Below are 21,557 nucleotides of genomic sequence, written 5' to 3' on the forward strand. Positions count from 1 at the left end.
TCTGCCCTTAACGCTCTGGGGACGGATTGGGCGGTACCGCCCAAAATGGCATACTTTAACAAATGTGTGATTATCTTAAAATCTATTAATGATAGAGAGGTGCGGTCTTTTTTGTCGTCTTCCTCAGATTCCGCTGAAAACAGTGATAACTTACCCGGCTTGTATACTCACTTCCTTGTTGCGCAATACCACTACGTAAAAGGCCAATGAAATCGATGTTGTTTGGCAGATTCACGAGCAACAACCCATGGAAAAATTGCAGATGGAGGAATATTTTTCTTACCCAATCAGAGGAAGGTTACCATGACGTATTCTAGCAAATCGGAGGACCCTGTAGCCTTGCAAGGGGTGGTAAGGGATATGACGCAAACAGCGTCGAGTGGCATAGACGACAGAAAGCGAACAGACGCGTCGAGTATAAACAAGGCTTTACAGAGCGAGAGCGTGCAGAGATTTATATGAGAGAGACAGAACAATTATAATATATACATATACATACAATTTTAGCATTATTTATTGTTTTAGCACTTTTATGATGGCAAGCAGTAAATGATTTATGCTGGAATAAGCTCTGGAACAATTACTGGAGAGTGACGAGGAGAAAGCATTGCTTGGAAAATTCTAAGCATTCCTAAGAAAAACGTCTGGGACTATTTGTAAATAAAGTAAATGTTTTCATTGTTCTTTACACATATTTAACAATTACACATGTCTGTCAGGCAAAGGCTTTGACAATTATATTTTTTGTTCAAAAACTGTTCACTATTGTTGTGTGATGTGTGATTTTCAGAAATAAATGACAAAAATCGAATTTCCGTTTTTGTAATTCTCTAGTTTATTTTACATTTTTCATTCATACTTCCTTTATAAACACATTACATGCATGCTTATGTTAGCTTAGGGTCTTCTGAATCCATAGATACCAACACATAGTGTTCAGTCTCCATTACATATAGTTTATAAGCCCAAATGTAAAAATAGAGAAAACAGACCAAAAAGGGCTTTGTCCCCAGAGGGTTAATTGGGCTACTAAATCCCTCATCTCTTGTAGTTCATTGTCCATAAGCATGCTGAAAAGGGTACTCACCCAGTCCAAACCCCACGGCACAGTCACCAACGTTCTGAAACATACAAAAGAAACTCTACCCAAGTCTGAATCTGAACAGCTGAATAGACCATGCCGACTACGCCAAATGTGGCAGGTTTAACTAGAGGTACACTAAGATTTTAGGAAATTCTGCTCAACCTACACATTAGCATGGATAACCAGGCCACAAAGTGAGGTGGGCTGTCACAAAGTTACCGACTACGCCACCCCGGGACCCCTTTCTGGGGAAAAGCCCTTCACCCTAGAGCAGGGGTAGGCAAGTTCAGTCCTAGAGAGCCGCTGTCCTGCAGAGTTTGGCTCCAACACTGAAAAAAACCTCACCTGCCTATAGTCTTAGTAATCCTGAAGATATTGTTTAGCTTGTTCAGGTGTGTTTGACTAGGGTTGGAGCCAACTGCCCTAGAGCAAGGCTCACAGGTTCGTTCTAACAGAGTCAGGTATCAGAAATGGGTTGAGTATAAAACAATAGAAAACATTTTTTTTATTAACTTGTTACTGACTGTTAATATGTTCGCGTATTAAATATAGATTAAGTGAGTTATTTTATACAGTATTTTTAGACATGAGGGGAACTCGTTTTTCTCTTTCAGTCTGAGGAGAGCTAAACAGCCAGGTTAAACTAATAAACGGTCATAAAATTGACGGACTGTCTTTTTTTCCACACAAAAATGACATCTGTCCTTTTATAATATTAATCCCTTACACTCTGAGGGCATTTTTAAGGATTTTGTCTAAGTGACAATTAAAGGCAGCTTTTTTGTTGTGCGTTTCTATGGTAACGTTAAAAGTAGGCTTGTCAATCAAAGAGCTCAGTTTAGTACAAGCGCTCAGCCTCTGTAGGCAGTCAGATAAAGAGGTGGTTATGAAGTAGTAAAGTGATAAGTGAAGTAAGTGTTTTTTTGGACACACACCTATTCATAAAATAGAGCCTTCATTAACCTTTGTAATTTAAACAAAATAGAATAATTGTCTTTTCTATTTTTTCAGTGATCGATTTTCATCTGATTTTTCTGTTTTAGTCAATAAAGATAAATTAAAACTGAGTGCATATTAATTAAAGGCATTTGCAATATATTTGACTCATGTTTCTTCTTTTTCTCAACAGGAGCTAAATACACCCCAAAGGCTCTTTTCAGAGCCATTTTACACAGCGACTTTGCCTTTGTCAGAAATAATTTTAAAAATCTCAAATTTATATTTTTTTATGTTCTATGAGAAAAAACTTTCTCTCAAAACTTTTTTTAATATAAAATATTATTATTTTTTGCTATTGGTATGAAATTTTTTTCTCTCAAATATTATTTTTTTCTCTCATGAAATGCTTTTTTGCTATCAGTGTGATAACTTTTTCTCTCAATCTTTTTTTTTCCTCTCAGATCATTTATTTTCTCGCATAATAAAGACACAATTCTAGCTCCATACAACACTCCCCATCAGTCTCCCCTACGCATAAACACATCAATGTGTAGATTTAAATCTTGGAAAAAGACAAAACACAACGTTTAAGAAAATTTAATTTAATTTAGTTATTAATTCACAATTAGATCTTTTCAAGCCTAATATTTTCAATCATCTGTCCTCTAGCACAGCCATCCCCAACACACACACGCACGCACGCACACACACACACGCACACACACACACACTCTGAGAATGGTATCGTTTGGCACTAAACCGTTAAACTTCCTCTCATGAGTAGTGTTGTTCATTAAAGAAATTAAACCTTGCAAGGGATCTCTGCAGCTGAACAAACCAACATCTAATATTGAGAATTCTGTTTACTGATTAAACTATTTATTGCCTTGTTAAACTTTTTTTTATTCATGACTGTCATTTACTGGCTTCTTTCAGATAGAAGAGTCCCATACTTGGCTGTACAAGGCTGTTTAGCGCCATCTAATGTTTGAGATATTACAGTGCATTGGCATTGTTTTGGTTCCGACTGACGTCGCTTCCTGTATTTTAAATATGGCGGAGAAACGCATGAAAATGTCGCGCTGGTTTTGGAGCTTATAAAAGTTATTTCAGGACATTTATTTGCTGCTGACAAGAACTCATCCCAAAGCTAAACAAAGGTACATTTCGATTGCCGATGAAGCGGCATGCTGATAGTCAATATTCTGCAGCGTTTGACTGAATGAATGGAATATATAATTTCAATTCTGATATTGTTTATTTACACTGACGTCCTACGGAATTCTTTTCAATTTAATTTTTAAACAAAATCATGGATTTGTTTATTTACCAAATCACTGGATTAGTGCAGTAACGTCAGCATGTTACCACAATTGTTTTTGTGCTGAATTAAATAGAATTAAAGCTACAGTCTGACATATTGCAGTGTAATATAGTGCAAAATACGTGATTCTGTAAAGGAGAGAATGTGTGTAGTTTTGTAACTGTAAGAGATTTTGTTTGAACATCTGTACATTTGTGTACTTATTTGCAGTATGTATCTAACAACTGATATAATAACGTTATTCCCATACTGTTTCAAATTGAAGTGGTGTATAATTTTGCCCATGCTTTCTGTTACATTTAGTCTCATTTAATGTGAAGCATTTTAATTCAAAATGGTAAATAAATGGGATAATTCAGCTTTGTGTCATCGTATCTCTGCAGGTTTCCACTATGAGTAGCCGGAGGAAACGTGCGCCGCCGGTGCGCATGGACGAGGAGGCCAAGAGGAGACTGGAGTGGGATATGCTTGAAGATCGGAAAAATGAAGGTGATTGTGAAGACATTCAGGAGTCAATCCCAGCATCGTCGGACAGCTGTCAGCCTGGACCAGTGCTTGAGAGCAGCCAGGAAGAGAAAAGCCTGTGTTTTGTATCTTCTGCAAGCACAGAAGAAGGACCATCAGAAGAGCGTCCAACCTGCTCCATACAGGATTCCCTTTCAGATACCATAGAACTGAATGTGATGCCCCTTTCTGCTCTCGAACAGGGGTGGAACGCGCTGATTGGAGAGTTTGACCTGTATCCAAAGATTCCTTTTGTGCTTGGAGACGATTCCTTCTGCCTGCAGAGAACAGGTGACAATCTAAGTCTGAGTCTGGATAGTCATGAATTGGAGGTTGAGACAGGCAGAAGTGGTCCTCTCTGCCCTGTGCCGATTGAGTGTTCCTTTGGTGGAAAATTGTTGGAGGATCTGGATTGGCTACAGAAGAGAAAGATCATTAAATTGTGCCATGCTTCAGGAGATGAATCAGTAAAGGTGTGTATTTCAAAATCATTAGGATGGAGGGGTTTGTGACTTTGGATTCAATACACTCCCATCATTAAAACATAACATTAACCAATCACTGTGTTTTTCTCCATTTGCTTTATTGAACAGCTGAACATTTTTCTTCTCGAATCAGGATTGGGCAGACCAGAATTCCTCAGTGAAGGAAATGGGCGCATTAAAAAAGCCAATCAGCTTCTGCAGAAATTAATGGAATTCTTCTATGACTTCATCATCCCCGGTAATCTTAAATATAATTTTAATATGCCACCATTTAAGTTTCCAGCAAAAAGTGAGGGGGTCACATCAAAAGTATATTATTTGTCATTTTGTAAAAGCAAACAGGAAACATATTTACAGTAATACACTTGAGGCTGGAGGTGGAGCTGCACTCCAAGGCCCACTAAGCCCACAAAAATTGAATTCGAACAAACAATAAATAAAAATTGATTAAAAATAAATAACTAAATACAATACTATGACAGTACAGTACTATAATGAGTTAAAATGAGGTTCATGGTGCTAAAATGTATTTTTATTTTGTATAAACTGTAGGATAAGCTGAAATTATGCATATTCTGTGCATAGTTCCTGTAATATTCTTTTTTTGACTTTATTCCAAAGTGATTTTTATTTTTATTTTTTAGAGGTGATGGACAACGAAGAGGAGGAGTGTGACACTGATCTGGAGCGTCAGAACGTTGAGGAGCTGTACGAACATGTCAGACACCTCCACCTGACAGAAGCAGCGGAGCAGAGCTTCGACGTCCAGCACCCGGGCCTCATACCTGTGCTGAGACCCTATCAGAGTCAGGCGGTCAGCTGGATGCTGAGGAGAGAGAAGTACAAAAGCAGCAGCTCTCAAGGTTTTTCACAGCTTTATCGTCATCTTTGCTGTATGTCAGTGCATGAGAACAGTTCAGTGCTAATATACAGTCTTTGTATTCCTTGCACAGAGCAAAAGTTGCATTTTCTTTGGAGGGAAATTATCACGATTTGTGGCAAAAAACTCTTTTACAATCCTTACTCTGGATGGTATGATTCTTTTTCTACTTTGAGGAGTAATTACTGAAACTGTAGTTAAAACAGATGTGCATGACCTATCCAATAATATCAATATCATTTAGTTTTGTAGATCAGTCATGCTAGTCATTGTTCTAATTACCTTGACTTCAATCACAGCTTGATCCGAGAGTTTCCTCTGGCTGGAGTGGACTGGCCTGGTGGGATCCTTGCTGATGAGATGGGGCTTGGGAAAACCGTGGAAGTACTGGCCCTTATTCTGTGTAACACCCGGCAAAACCTAGAGCATGGGGTTCTCACTTTACCTGTGGTAAGTTTACAATTGCATGTGCCCTCAAATGCTTGAAAAAAATTTTTACAGAAAAAACTCTGCAGTAAATTATTTTACAGAAAAAGTTCTGCAGTAATGTATTTTCAGTAACATTTTACAATAAGGTTTCATTAGTTGATGCATTAACTAAAAATGCAATACATTTGTTAAAGCATTTATTTATCTTTGTTAACGATAAACAAATACAACTGTTCTTTGTTAGTTTCATTAAGTAATATTATCATACACAGCCTTTTATTTTAATAATGTATTACTAAATGTTGAAATTAACAATAAATAAAATTAATAAATGCTTTAGAAGTATTTTTCATAGGTAGTTCATGTAATTAATATAGGGGGCGCACAGGTTCTGCAGGGGAGCGTGGGAAATCAGCAGAAAAAAAGTACATGAATAGCAGCTGCTTTTTAATTGATATCCATTGACAGCTACGCAACTACCACTTTGAAGCTTTAAAAAGTTTATTAAGAGATGGTAAAACTAATCCATTTAAATTGAGTGGTTTAGTCCAAATTGTGTGAAGAGACTCGATCGCTTTAAATGATGAGCAGATTTAATTTAGGCTTTTATTCACATTTAAACATTGATCAGCAAACATAAACAGAAGCTCAAACAAACCTGCTTGATGTGGGAGAACAAACCTCATTGGTTCTTGCGTGTCCAAAAAAGTTTAAGAACCACTTATGTTAAAAAATGTAACCCTTTTTGTAAAGTGTTACCAGAATTTCCTAATTAAATGGCAAGGGACACTGAAATATTTATTTGGTTTTCCAGAAATTAGTAAAAAACTTGGTTTGTTTTACTGTTGTGTCTCTGTCCTCCCCAGGGGCAATCTGTGAATTACTTTGTCCCTCCTCCACCATTAGAGAGACAACGAACCATTAAACATGAAGTGAAACCCAAGGAGAAGATAATTTATCCAGGTAAAACATTTTTAACAGGTTTCATTTGATCAAATGTGATGTAACCAAACAATACATGTTCCTGGATCAACATCCTGATTGGTTCTAGAGCAGCATTCAAATGCTATTTTTGGGGTAGGGAAAAATATTTTCATTAACATGTCACGGGTTAGATAATGTTACAGCTAAGGTTGTTGATCCAAGAACAGCTCCTATGTGCATAAATAATGTAAATAAGTTATTGCATTCATTTCCTCTCTCTTTTCAGCTGTTCGTGAGATGCTGTTGACTGCGATCAAGGAAATGAAGGTTGGGAAAGGAGCGTCAATCAATGCCATTTTTGCATATCTAAGGACCATGTACAAGTATGACACCCTAAAGAACCGTAACCATATTAAGAAAATCTTGACTAAACTCATTAGTGAGAACATTGTGGAACAGATCAAAGGAAGAGGGCTAGCAGGATCCTTCAAACTGGGGAAGAACTACAAAGAAAAGAGGAGGAAGCCCGCCGCTCATCGAACTGTGTGTAATTTTCACTATTTCTATAGAGATTTTTACTTTTTTGTGTGTGTGTTTATCATAAATATATAAAACATTTTTTGTATACATAAGTATTTATTATTGGTTTTTAACCTGGAAAAAATCTCTTTTAAAGGATTGGCCAAGATAGGAGCCAAAAATAACAAAACCAATACAAATAAGATTGTAAAAGATTGTAGAGCAACATTAAAAACATTTACAATTCTTTGACTCATCTTACAGTGTTTCAGAGACACCAGATTGTATAGCTTAAATTATTATAATTATAAGATTAAACATATATTTAATTATACATGTATAATAGAACAAATTAATAGTTATGTCTTTAAAATCTGATTGAAAAAGTTGATAGCGGCTACTAATCTTATTGTGCATTTAAGGAACTATATTTTCTAGCATAAGGATGTTACTTAAAGGGATAGTTTACCCAAAAATGTTTTTTTTTAAAGAATAATAGTGACCATTTTATAAAATAAATAAGACACTATTGAAATGTGAAATGAAATGCACTTTTTTCATGTTTTGTACTATTTTTGCAGAAATCATTTGACAAGGCCACTCCCAGGAGAACATCTCGTCGAGTTTCTGCTCAGGATAAAGAGGCATCACTGACCTCATATACCACAGCATCAGATTCTGAAGACAGTGCGGAACCTCCTCTCCTCACAGAGGAACTGAAGTGTGAGTCAGATTCCCTTCTGGACGCAGAGAATCCACAGCAGAAGACGTCAGTAGACATCACAGATGAAGATGATAAAGAAATAGCAGACAAACCCCAACATCAAATGACAAAAAACATCCATATTGAGAGTACTGAAGCAGATCTTGCACAAAGCTCAAAGCCTGAACCTGAAACCCCAACTAGAGCGTCTGTGATCCCGTTTAACACCTCAGATTACCGCTTTGAGTGCATCTGTGGAGAGCTCGGGTTGGTGGACTATAAGCCTCGGGTTCAGTGCCTCAATTGTCTGCTGTGGCAGCACGCGGAGTGTGTCAACTATAAAGAGGAGAACCTAGAAACAACCCCGTTTTATTGCCCTCATTGCCTGGTGGCCATGACACCTGTGTCTACTGGAGCCACTCTTATCATCTCACCCAGCTCCATCTGTCACCAGTGGGTGGATGAAATTAACCGGCACATTCATACTTCCTCCCTTAGAGTGCTGGTGAGGACCAACTAGAGAGCTACTACTACTATTTAGTTAGTTTAACCAGTAGTGGGGACCTTGATTCTTTTTTGATTGTATTGTTTATTTAAAAGACTTAAAGGGATAGTTCACCCAAAAATGAAAAATCTGAAATTATTTACTCACCCTCAAGTTGTTCCAAACCTGTATGAATTTCTTCCTTCTGCTGAACACAAAAGAATATATTTTGAAAAATGTCAGTAACAGGTGATGGGCTTCCATTGACTTTAAATTTTTTTTTTCAATACTATGGAAGAGGAACAAAATAGAGAGGGATTGATAACGGCAGTCAGAAGAGAGAAAGATGTCAATTTATCCGTCACTCCCACAGCCACTGTATTAGAAACACCCTCACAGCAGCGTTAGCTAGTTTTTCGTCATTGAATGCAAAGGTAATATAATACAAAGTATAGTGATATAAATAAATAATAAAAATAAATAAATAATAATTAATATATATATATACACTGTGTATATATATATATATATATAAAAAAAGCAGGATTTACGATGATGATGATCATTAAAACGCATCATCACAGTCTGTGAAAAGGGTCCATCAGAGAAGGGCTGTCGCTGCAAGAGGGAGGGGAAGTTGTGTTGATTAAAGATTACGAGGGCATAATGATAATAATAATGATGTGCACGCATAAATCACTTATTTTTAATACTGAAGTATTCCATTAAATTCTTCTTCTTTTTTTTTTACTTGAAACTGGTTTTTAGGTGTATCAGGGCGTGAAGAGACATGGTTTCATCCAACCCCACATTCTGGCTGAGCAGGATGTGGTCATCACCACTTATGATGTGCTGCGCACTGAACTCAATTACGTCGACATTCCCCACAGCAACAGCAAAGACGGCCGGCGATTCCGCAACCAGAAGCGCTACATGGCCATACCGAGCCCTCTAGTGGCCGTGGAGTGGTGGCGCGTCTGCTTGGATGAGGCTCAGATGGTGGAGTGCACCACAGCTAAGGTCATCACAGCAGTCACATTAATATTACTGATATTTATCCTGTTCATTTTTAATCTCAGAGACAGCACAATCATTTTTATGAAATAGTTTTTTATCTGTTCAGGCAGCAGAGATGGCTTTGCGTCTCACATCTGTTAATCGTTGGTGTGTCAGTGGAACACCTGTACAGAGAGGTTTGGAAGGTGAGCAGAATTAATATTTCATTCAAAAAAATATATTGATGTGTGTATACATACACACTACTGTTCAGAAAAACATTTATTCTGCTTAATATTTTCGTGGAATATTTTTGTATGTCCAAGTTGTAGTACTATTGGGTGTTTATATATACCAAGTTCTCTCATGAAACTCTAGATGGCGCAGGCTGGTAGGTCCTTAACTCAATTTATATCACTCACATCGTTAACTACATAGCGCAGATGATTGGGTGCTGTTGCATCAGCGGCCAATAAGCTGTGGCTCAACATTCAAATACTGGTAGTGTTACTGTTAGCAGTCTGCAGCGTGCTTTTAGAAACCCTCCACCTTCCCCAGTTCCACCTTTGTGTGTGTGTTCGGTTTTATGTATACATTTAAAAGAAACATCTATTTTAAAATAACCAAACAATATTTGATTCAAAATGTACAATGTAATAAGAGCAAAATGCAAGTAGTAGTCATCTTTTGCTCATTTAATAAACTCATGGAAGAATTATATTTTAAAACAATGTATTTATATGTGTAACAATATATTGCAATAAATAGCAATATTTACCAACGTATAATTACGACTAACATATTTTATTGTATGTGTATAAATATTTATAGTAAAATAACTGGCTGTACTTTAGAAGTGTTTTTCAGAGAAACGAGTATGTGAATTCAGGATGTTTCCTAAAAATCTGCAAACATATTATGGTATTTTTATGCTTTAGTATAGTGGAAAAGTTACATACAGCACCTTTAAAAGAACTTCCCAGTTCATTTGACATGTTTTCTACTGTGGTCACAAATAAAATATCTTGGCATTAACGCCAGCAATGAATCAGCCTAATTTAATCAGAAGACATTTTATTATGTCATGATAATCGTTTTTGGTTTATATGTTATCTTTTAGACTTGTATGGTCTGGTCCTGTTCTTGGGAGTTGATCCCTATTGGGTCAAGTACTGGTGGGACCAGTTACTCTATCGCCCATATCGTCACGGCAACACGGGACCACTCTACAATGTCATTGGTCAATTACTGTGGCGATCTGCCAAAAAAGATGTCATTGATCAGGTTAGCAGGTTATTTCTTTGACTTTAATTGTCTAATCTTAACCAACATCTCATCTGTGCTTTAATTTGTTGTCATATACTTCATTTCCAGATCCAAATCCCCCCTCAAACAGAAGAGACCCATTGGCTCAACTTCTCCCCAGTGGAAGGACACTTTTACCACCGTCAGCATGAGGTTTGCTCCACGGATGCTCTTGTCAAGCTAAGGAAGATCTCTGACTGGTCACTAAAGCTGGGTAGTTTGGACCGACGTACCGTCACTACCATATTATACCCTCTTCTGCGTCTACGTCAGGCCTGCTGCCACCCGCAAGCTGTCAGAGGAGAATTTCTGCCCTTCCAGAAGAGGTTCTTAGAAAAAGATTTTAGATGTAGTTGATCAGTTTTTTGGGAGATGAAGTTTTTCGGTTCATTACATCCACATTGATTTGTTTGTTTGTTTCCCAGCACAATGACAATGGAGGAATTGCTGAAGTCATTGCAGAAAAAATGTCGGGTGGAGTGTGAAGAAGCCCACAGGCAGCTGGTGTGTGCTCTGAATGGTCTAGCTGGAATCCACATCATTCGAGGTGTTGTGAGCATTGTTTCTGAACACCTACAGTATTTATGTACCTGTACCTGTACCTGCCTCAAATGCTGTTGACATTAATGAACGGTTCCCTGTCCTTGCCAGGAGAGTTTGCAGATGCAGTGGAGATGTACAGGGATGTGTTACGATCATCTGAAGAACATAAAGCAAGACTGAAAACTGATTCCCTTCAGGTAAATCATTCCAATTCATTCATTTTTTTCTGTTGTTCTGTTCGCTCTATCTATCGTTCTGTCTGTCATTCTGTCTATCGTTCTATTCGCTCTATCGTTCTATCTTCTCCATCTAACGTTCTGTTCGCTCTATCCATCGTTCTTTTCTCTGTCTATCTATTGTTCTATTCTCTCTATTGATTAGTCTGTTCTCTCTATCTACAGTATCATTCTATTCACTCTATCTATCTATCGTTTTATTCTCTATCTATCGTTCTGTCTGTCTGTCTGTCGTTCTATTCGCTTTATCGTTCTGTTCGTTCTATCTATTGTTCTATTCTCTTTATATATCGTTCTGTTCTCTGTATCCATCAAATGTTCTAGTCGCTCTATCGTTCTATACACTCTATCCATCCATCCAGTCCCAAATCCTTTTTTTGTTATTATTTTTTTTTTACTTATTTCAATTCATTGTTCCAAATTCATCTTTATTGTTGTTTTGTACAAAGTTGTCACCTCCTGTTAAAAATATGTTGAAAATTGTTCCAGAGTTTTTATTTTGGTGTGCAATTTACTGTTGCTTCTCATCGTTATTTGGATTTTTTTTTGTCTGAAATTATAGAGGCTTCATGCAACCCATAATCTGATGGAGCTTCTAAATGCAAAGCATCCTGGGATTCCTCCTACCCTGAGAGATGATAGTCTCAAAGAAGAGGTTGGCTGAAATTGAACTCATTTTCTTATTAAAAAATGTACTATGTCTTCTATCATTTCTAGTTCCATGTGTTTTCATCCTAGGCTGAGCAGCTGAAGCAGCATTACATGGCCAAGGTGAATTCAGAGGTTTCAGAAGCACAACAGAACCTGCAACCTGTTCTTCAGCACATTAGAGAGCTAAAACGCAAGGTAAAAGCTCAGTTATCATTGTGCCTATTTTTCATCTTAGTGTTTTAGTTGAGTTTTTTTTTTCTGTATTCAGTTTAATAATTGATAATTGTGTGCTCTAGGTGAACGTTCGCTCTCCCTGGTGGCTGGATGTCATACAGCAGGCTATTCAGTACTCTATGGATGATGACCTTGTGGGCCGCATTCAAAATGAGCTCACTTGCAGTTATAAACAACAAGCCAACAAGCTCTCTTTGGCAGACAAGTAATCTTCCACCATTCACTTTAATCCTTTTTAACAGACAAATCTTTTTTACTGCATAAATTACCATTTAACAAAAACGTCTCATTCATAGGTTTCGAGATGCTCGTGGTCTTCAGTTTCTGCTCAGCACTGAAATCGATGATTTGATGAAATCACAGAAAACGGTCCAGGATGCTGTAAAGAAGCTGGAGGGGCCGCCATCTCAGCAAGTCATAGAGGAAACAACACTTTGCCACCTACGACCTGTTCGACTGCCACTGAACAAGTAAAATCTTTTCAATGATTTATAGGTGAAGTGCATACTTTATATTACAGAAGCAGCAGGACCAGACTGAATTGGAAAAATAATGACTGTTTCTAAACAGTGTGATTCGAAAATCTAAGGCCCCTAGTGAAAATGGATGAATTTAAAATGTACTACATCGTTTCATTGCACATTATATAACAATAATGTATTGCCTCTATGTTCCATATGTTTTGTAACTGTCATTGTTTTTGCATTTGTTGCTTAGGAGTTTCTAGCATTTAAGAAATTACACATTACACCTTAAACAACTTGCAAATTGTTGTAATTGTTCACCTCATTTGAATTTAAAATGTGTAAAATTTGTTCCACAGCTGTGTGTTCTGCAAAGCTGATGAACTTTTTACGGACTATGAATCTAAACTTTTCTCTCACACGTGAGTTATAATATCACATTAAATCAATTGGTCATTAGATTTTGTGCAATTTATGATATTTCACCAGGAAATTAAAGTTCTGTCATCATTTACTCACCCTCATGTCATTCCAAACCTGCATGACTTTTCTTTCTTCTGTAGAACACAATGGAGATGTTTAGCAGAATGCTAAGCTACTTTCATCCATAAAATATAGTATCATTAATAAAAGTATCATAAAAATTGTCAAAATGACTGAATGCATTATATTCCAAGTCATCTAAACCAAGAAAAGAAAATCATGGGTTTCTAAAGACATTTGGGAAAACTATTCTTTATAAAACACTATATGCAGAAAGTAAAGTCAGTAAACTTTATTTTTTGGTGACCCTTTACAGTAAGTTTTCATTTGTAAACATTAACTACATTAGTTAAGATTAACTAACAATGAATAATACTTCTATAGCATTTATTAATCTTGGTTAATGCTAATTTGTACTTTTTTTGTGAACTAACATGAAAAACAACTAACAATTGTTTTTAACATTTAATAAAGGTTAACAAATGCTGTAAAAAATATATTGCTAATAGTTAGTTCATGTAAAATAATGCATTAACTAATGTTAACAAGTCAGACCTTATTGTAAAGTGGGTTTTTTTTAATGCGTTTTGGGCAGAGTAAAGGGGCAGACGGCCATCTTTGAGGAAATGATTGAAGATGAGGAAGGTCTGGTAGACGACAGACTCCCCACCACCAGTCGAGGATTGTGGGCGGCCAGTGAGACAGAACGAGCCCTTAAAGCCACCCTTTCCTTCGCCAAGGTCCGCCGCTTGGAGTCTGGCCTCATAGAGGAGGGAAACTCTTTCATGGAGCTCTTTGAGTCCTGGAAGAAAGAATATAAGGTTTGTGATCGATTTCTCATTGCATGGTGCATGATGAATGATGAAGTGCTTTAATGTATTCATCAAAATGCCTATCTCACGACCATCTGGTGATTTTTCAGCTGCTGCATGAGTACTGGATGTCATTGCGGGATCACGTGTCGGCCATAGATGAGCTGGGCATGGCCACCGAGAGGCTGCGTGTGCGGTTACCTGATGAGCCCAAACCCAAAGTGCTGCATATCATAGAACCTCACGAGGTGATGACAAAAAGAATCCCATCTGTCATCCTAAATATGACTTAAGAGAAGTAAGAGCCTTTAGTTTGTCTCTTTTTACATGTGAACAGGTGGAGCAGAATAGGATAAAGCTGCTCAATGACAGGGCAGTGGCAAAATCACAACTGCAAAAAAAGCTTGGGCAGTTTCTCTATCTCAATAACCTGGAGAAGGTAAAACATGATGGCTTTCTCACTTTAAAGGAACCTTATTTAACATTTAGTAACGTTTTTACATAAAAGTCCACCCATTATCATTCTCTCTCTGAACCTTGGAGCTAAGTATTTTTTGCTACTATACCTGAGTATAAGAGTGTAAGAGTTCTGTCTTAAAGGGATAGTTCACCCAAAAATGAAAATTAGCCCATGATTTACTCACCCTCAAGTCTCACCCTCAAATGTATATGATATTCTTATTTCTGACGAATACAAACGGAGTTATATAAAAAAAATGTCCTGGCTCTACCCAGTTTTATAATGGCAGTGAATGGCCATTTCTGTTTTGAAGTCCATAAAAGTGCATTTATCCATCATAAAAGTGCATCTATCCATCATAAACGTTATCCACACAGCTCCGGGGGGTTAATGAAGGCCTTCTGAAGAGAATGCGATGTGTTTGAGCCATGTGGAGCACTTTTATGATGGATAGATGCACTTTTATAGACTTCAAAACAGAAACCGCAAAAAGAAGAATGTAATATGTCCTAGGGTGACTTTAGGGTGAGTAAATCATGGGCTAATTTTAATTTTTGGGTGAACTATCCCTTTATGGCAAGATGCAACAGGCAAAACCATGTTTTTTTCATGCACTGTTCCGTAACATGTCTTCTTACATTTTTACAAACTAGTAGAATGTAAACGTCAAAAATACACATTTAAGTGTTTATTTTATTAGATTTTATCTATTTGCATTTGTAGATTTAAATTACAATAAATATATTTAAAGGCCATTTTCTCAACAACAAAAAAAATATTTTATGATTAATTTCTCTCTTACTTGCACCAAACTGTCTATATTCTGAAGGTTTTTAAAAAGGGGTTTGTTCATATAACATTTACCTGAACTAAATACAACATTTTATTCCCAAAAACATAGTGAATTTTTTGATTTATGGAATGATAAACAGAGATATCCAAAATCCCCTCTGTAAATTCTTTAGCTCTGTTAACAAAATGAAAATACCAGGTTTTATCTCATTTTCAGATTTCTGTTCTAAAAATGTATGCAAATGAGAAATTATTTTTGTCACATTTAATAAGATAGATCAAGGGATGGGCAACTCCGGTCCTCGAGGGCCACTGTGCTGCAGAGTTTAGCTCCAACCCTGACAAAAATTATTTTTTAGTAATCCTGAAAACATTGATTAGCTTGTTCAGGTGTGTTTAATTAGGGTTGGAGCTAAACTCTGCAGGACAGTGGCCCTCGAGGACCGAGTTGCCCATCCCTGAGATAGATGATGCATATAATTGCGTATTTAAACAACATTTCAGATAATTTGTAATACAAACCAATTATCTCTATGTACTGTAATTAATCTACTAGTAAACGTCTAGTGAAATCTATCAGTTAAACTGTTTACCTTATTCATCTGTAGTGTCTTGTCTTAAAGATACATTACACAACTTCTGTCATAACTGGCTGAACTGTCTTCATGTGAAACGAGTAGAAAAGTCTCTAGTTTAGCTTCTACAAAAGCTCTGGGTGGATTAGGCATGGTATTTTATTTGATAATGTAAAATTGAGCGTGTCTACATATTATATTCAAACTTTTAAAAGAAGCAAGAAAAATCCTGTTTTGCATGATAAATCCTGTTTTAAGACACTGTGTACTTGTAGTACATGTATAGATAAACGAAACTGTTGCATTTGATGTAGTAATTCATGTATTGATTGATTCAGTCTCAGGATAAGTCCACTGGCAGTCTGAATCCAGAACCATGCCCAATCTGTGCTCGACCACTGGGTCAGGAGGTAAAATAAAAACAAAAATGAGTTTGTCAAGTGTATATGTATGTATATACTCTGAAGGTGTTTTGATTGATAGTGGGCTGTACTGACCTGTGGACACTGTTTCTGTAACGAGTGCATCGCCATCATCGTGGAGCAGTACAGCGTCGGCAATCGACGTAGAGCCATAAAGTGCGCCATATGCCGTCAAACCACTTCACATTCAGAGATCTCGTATGTGTTCACCACTGAGAGCGCCCAACAGGGGCAGGAGATCCCTGTGAAGGTCAGAGGCAATTCCTGCTTTTTTTTAGGCTTTTAATGTTTTTTTACAATGCAGCTAAATACAAGTGTACTTACTGGGATGAATGACTGATGTGATATTTTCAGGCAGGTCAGATATGAATGTGGCATCTCTGTAATCTCTTTACCCTGTAGGGTAGCCACTCCACGAAGGTCGAAGCTGTGGTTCGAGTCCTAAAGAAAATCCAGATGACCGACCCGGGAGCCAAGTCTCTTGTGTTCTCCACGGTAACACTCTTATTAAATGAGTTACTACATCAAACAGCAGACTACAGCTCTTAACCTTTGACCTTACATTTACGCCTCATCTGTCAGTGGCAGGGCGTCCTGGACATCATTGCGAAAGCCCTTTTCGACAACAACATGGAGTTTGCACAGATCAACGGAATTCACAAATTTCAGGTTTGTGTTGAATATGATGACAATGTAGCAGCAAAACGTTAGTTTTTTTTCATGAAGGATTTTTTGCCCCTTTGCTTTCTGTAATTAATAAAACATCTCATTATAAAACAAGTAGAGACACTAAAATGAGCCATGGGTTTTAAATGTAATTATTTCTGTTACCTTTAATTGTTTTAAAAAAATATGTTTGTTTGTTTTTTGTTTGTTTTTGTTGTTTTTTTGCTTATAAATGAGATGCAAAACTCTGGAAATTAAATCAATTTGAATCCATCCTGTTTTTTGTTTTGTTTTTTAATGTACTATTAATTCAATTAATTAATTTATTCATTTCAAATGACACACAAAACTGGACCTTAAATGAATCATCTTTAAAACAGTACATTTAAATAAAAGAAAATTCTTCAAAAAACAATTTAATTTAATTTATTTATTTTAAATGAGACAAACAAAACTCTGGAAATTAAATAAATTTTGGAACTGTTTGTTTGTTTTGTTATTATTTTGGTTTATTTATCTATTTATTTTTGTATTTATTTATTTATTTCAGTAAGACAAACTATGAAAACTACGCTTTCTGTTATTCAGAAAGTTGAGTTAGCAGTTAATGGTTCATGACAATCTTAAAATGGGCAAATTTTATCCAAATAATTGGACTGTTTGATTATCCCTAGTTACCACTGCATTTCTTTAACTACAAAGCTGCCCCCCGCCCCTAATACATATATAATGTGAAATGATGATTGGTGCATTCATTTTTTTTAGGAGAACCTGAGTGCTTTTAAATACGAGGATAAGATCAACATCTTGCTGATGCCGCTGCACACGGGCTCGAACGGGCTGAACATCATCGAGGCAACGCATGTGCTGCTGGTGGAGCCCATCCTAAACCCCGCCCACGAGCTCCAGGCCATCGGAAGAGTGCACCGGATTGGCCAGACCAAGTAGGCATCAACCCATTCACAAAGTGTTCAGCAAGCTTTCAACACATGTTGCTCACATGAGTTTGAATCTGGCTCCCAGCATATCTCTTTTATCAATAAAATGGCACAAATTCCAAAAAGATTTTTGCATATTTAAATACAAAAAACCCCAATGAGGCCTGTGATGTTATCAGATTATAAAAATTTTTTCATCAATTTTCCAGACCCACGTTTGTTCATCGGTTTCTGATCAAGTCCACCATTGAGGAGCGAATGCAAGCCATGCTAAAAACAGTCGAAAAGAGGTGAGTCATGACACACAAGGAGAGCATTTTAAATAAATAGCCTAAAAGTCAGTATAATTTAGGACTATGTATGTTTAACCCTATATAACCATCTTCATACAAGTGCACTGCTAGAAGTTCCCCTTTTTTTTATATATATCTCCCACCCTAATTCCCTGGTCAACACAGGAATGAAAACCTCATTTGTCCTCAAACATGCAAGAGTAATTGTACTCTTAAAGGGATAATTCACCCTAAAATGAAAATTAAGTCATAATTTATGCCCTTTATTTTATGGACCACAAAAGGAGAAAAAAAAAATGTCCAGCTCTCGCTCATCCATATTATGGCAGTGAATAGCAACCAGCATCAAGCTTTTAAAAAAAAGAAGTATCACAGAATGATCCCATGCTGTATATTCCAAGTGTTCTGGACATATACGATATGGTTTGGTGAAAAACAAATCTAAATTTAATGAATTATTAAACAAAATTCTTGACTTTGGTCTGCAATGCATCCCTGCATGGCATGTGTGTTCATGAGACTTTATAAGTGTCGCAGTTCGCCCCATCTCACCCAGAAAGAAATTGTGAGAAATCAAAATAAATAAAAACGCTAAATGAAATGCAACCCATGTACCTTTTTCTCTTCTGTGTATATAACCGTGGGGTCGCTTTATCAGATAAACGTAGTTCCTGTTCAATGAAATCTGACTCAGGGAAGAAAGTATACAGATAATTTTTTGAGGGGTTTCTAGGCATTGTGTTTCATATCATGTTTTTGTTAATCTTGATTTCTCACAACTTGTTTGCTTATTCTGGGTGAGGCACTAATAGAGGGACACTAATGTGCACATCGTCAAACCCTATTGTATACCCCGGAACACTTGGGAGGTAATACTTTTATTTTAAGGTGATGTATTTACACCTTACTACATGTGCTCAATATAGTAATAACAGGAAATTATGCATAATAACAAGTAACTAATCCTTAACCAAACCCTTAACTTTAACTCTATAGTAAGTACATATAGTTAATATTACTCAGTACTCATTTGAGTACGTACAATGTTACTACGTCACCTTAAAATAAAGTGTAACCCACTTGGAATATACGACACGATCACATGGGATCACATGGGATCATTCTTGGATAATTTTGCGTATTTTTAGAAAAAAAACTTGACACTGGTCACTATTTACTGCCATTATGTGAACGAGCATGAGCAGAGCTTTTTTTAATTTTTAAAAAGAATGTATGCTATTTGAACAACACCAGGGTGGGTAAATTATGACTTGATTGTCATTTTAAGGTGAACTATCCCTTAAAGTATTTCCTTTTTTTTTTTTTGGTTTGTTCACTGAAAATGACCTTGACTAATCTGTCTCAAATCAACATCTTCTTCAGTCATAGTTCCACATCCATGAAGCATTCGGAGGCCTCCGTATTTACAGTGGCAGATCTGGCCGAGCTGTTCACAGAGGATAGCGAGGCTCTTGAGTAAATGTCTCAGTCCAGAGGCCAGTAATGTGAACACTACACTAACACCAGCCAGGAGACGAGCTGACCTCGCTCTCCAGCACGCCAATATGTTTGCTTTGCACATTCCCCTTTCTATACGATCTGTCCCGTGGTGTAATTTATTCATTATACTCGATGTGTAAAAAGAAAATTATTGAATGTATAAGTCTTGTATCTCTGTTTGTTTTCTAGATTGATTGTTTTCTAGATTGATTGATAGTAGGTGCAATTTGTATTAATGCCTTGTTGTGCATAAACAAATGTTTTTTTAATAATGTTTTAAGGATCTGTATTTAAATTTAGAATACATTTCTAATGTTAAACATGCTGTACAGTGGATTCGTTTTATCATTAGCACTCGTGTATTTGTGATTAATTGAACAAACGTTTTATAAGAAGCCCAATGTAATCACAGTCTGTCAATCTGTGCTGTAAAGTTGATAATTCCAATATGTCACATATCGTGTTATGCGCTTATCCTGTTTTATTTTTTTTATCTAAATGCATTTTATGGTCTTTTCCATTGTGTTTAGGAAGGAAATCGCTTGACTTTACTGCACTGATCTTTGGGGGAGTGTCTTCCGTTCAGACGCTCCATTCAGTGGATTGTCTGCGGAAAGTTGTAGCAGGTTATTTTTAACATTTATCTGGTGCTATTTGCAAGACAAAAGACACGTGATTCAATGTCTGTAAAACTCATCCAATGAAGACCACTTGTAAAAAGTAAAACCAGAAAGTAAAAGGAAAAAAGAGACTTTTTTTTGTCTTGGAATTACCATGTACAAAGACATAGAAACTGAATTCTTTCTGTTAAGCTGTACTAAAAAACATTCTTTTCATTATAATATAATTTTGTGATAACCAAAATACAGTCTTACACATTTTCAAATGGAACAAAATTAACCAATAAATTGATAACAGAAAGAGAAGCATTTTTATTGTATATTTCCATTGTACAGTTTGCAATGTAAATTGGAATGTAATTTTCTCTCTCAGGGTTAGCAGACTGATCATTTTATTGAATATCCTCTGAAAATTCACTTCAGACATTGGTTTATGGTTTCTGCGGGTCTTAAAAAGTCTTAAATTCATAAAGTTATGGCATTAAATGTTGCATACATTGCAAAAAAATGTATATCTTCCTCAGTGTTTTTGTCGTGTTTTCCAATACAAATATTGAAACCTTTTTGATACGTTTCCTTGAGATGCAATTGAAGTCTTGAAAAATGTATATCTCCAGTAAATGGATCTTGATTTAAGAATATTTAGACAATTGCACTAGAAAATACTGAGGAAGAACATCACTTTTTTGCCTTGTGATCAGAAGATACAGTAAAAGTTAGGTCCATATTCTAGTGGTTTAGAGCAGAGGTATTCAATGTATTGTTTGGAAAATTATTTAAAAAGTAATGGATATCTGTTGGAAGTTGTTTTCAAACTCTGAAGTGTTGCTGATCCAACTCGTGTTTCTTCCTAAACATTTACATTTCGAGAACATGTTGACGTATTGTGTTCCCTTAAATTTATTCCTTAAATTTTCTCTACTTGGTCTTAAAAAGGTCTTGAAAAAGTCTTAAATTTACATTCTTAAAACCTGCATAATCCCTGTTGACTGCAATGCCATCATTTTGCATTTTAACATATAACATTTGAAAATCTCCTTCACAAGGTTGAACGACTGACCTCTTTCTCTGTCCAAACAGTCTTAAAAACATCAACTCCATTGCAAAGGTGTCACTGAACTGCCCTTGACTCAGTCTGATGGGATTTCTTTTCAAGCGACTCGTTGGGGTTCCCGAAACCGTAAAGCGTTTGCCATGCCCTTTAAAAACCTATACAGACAAAAGAATGAAATAAAACAAGACACTGCCCCTGTACCTCTATTCCCTTTGCATGACAAACAAACTCCTTGTCG

At 36.5% G+C, this 21,557-nt stretch overlaps 1 protein-coding gene across 1 annotated transcript; it reads left to right on the forward strand.

The window, feature by feature from the left end:
• Window positions 1-3,058: 3,058 nt before the first annotated feature.
• shprh (SNF2 histone linker PHD RING helicase) lies at window positions 3,059-20,566 on the forward strand. The gene is made up of 30 exons (XM_077238810.1): window positions 3,059-3,183; window positions 3,731-4,324; window positions 4,445-4,574; window positions 4,981-5,199; window positions 5,290-5,368; window positions 5,516-5,666; window positions 6,512-6,608; window positions 6,856-7,112; window positions 7,670-8,296; window positions 9,044-9,295; window positions 9,399-9,477; window positions 10,392-10,555; window positions 10,646-10,902; window positions 11,002-11,123; window positions 11,228-11,316; window positions 11,918-12,010; window positions 12,094-12,201; window positions 12,303-12,445; window positions 12,537-12,710; window positions 13,064-13,126; window positions 13,783-14,008; window positions 14,110-14,247; window positions 14,337-14,438; window positions 16,165-16,236; window positions 16,310-16,498; window positions 16,651-16,743; window positions 16,831-16,917; window positions 17,680-17,858; window positions 18,062-18,142; window positions 19,529-20,566. The coding sequence occupies exons 2-30, from the start codon at window positions 3,740-3,742 to the stop codon at window positions 19,623-19,625; spliced, it is 4,953 nt and encodes a 1,650-aa protein (XP_077094925.1). The 5' UTR covers window positions 3,059-3,183; window positions 3,731-3,739; the 3' UTR covers window positions 19,626-20,566.
• The last annotated feature ends 991 nt before the right edge of the window (window positions 20,567-21,557 follow it).

Source organism: Siphateles boraxobius, unplaced genomic scaffold (genome assembly GCF_051911475.1).
Source record: "Siphateles boraxobius isolate OS27281-9 unplaced genomic scaffold, OSU_SipBor_1 22, whole genome shotgun sequence".
Taxonomy (NCBI): Eukaryota; Metazoa; Chordata; class Actinopteri; order Cypriniformes; family Leuciscidae; genus Siphateles; species Siphateles boraxobius.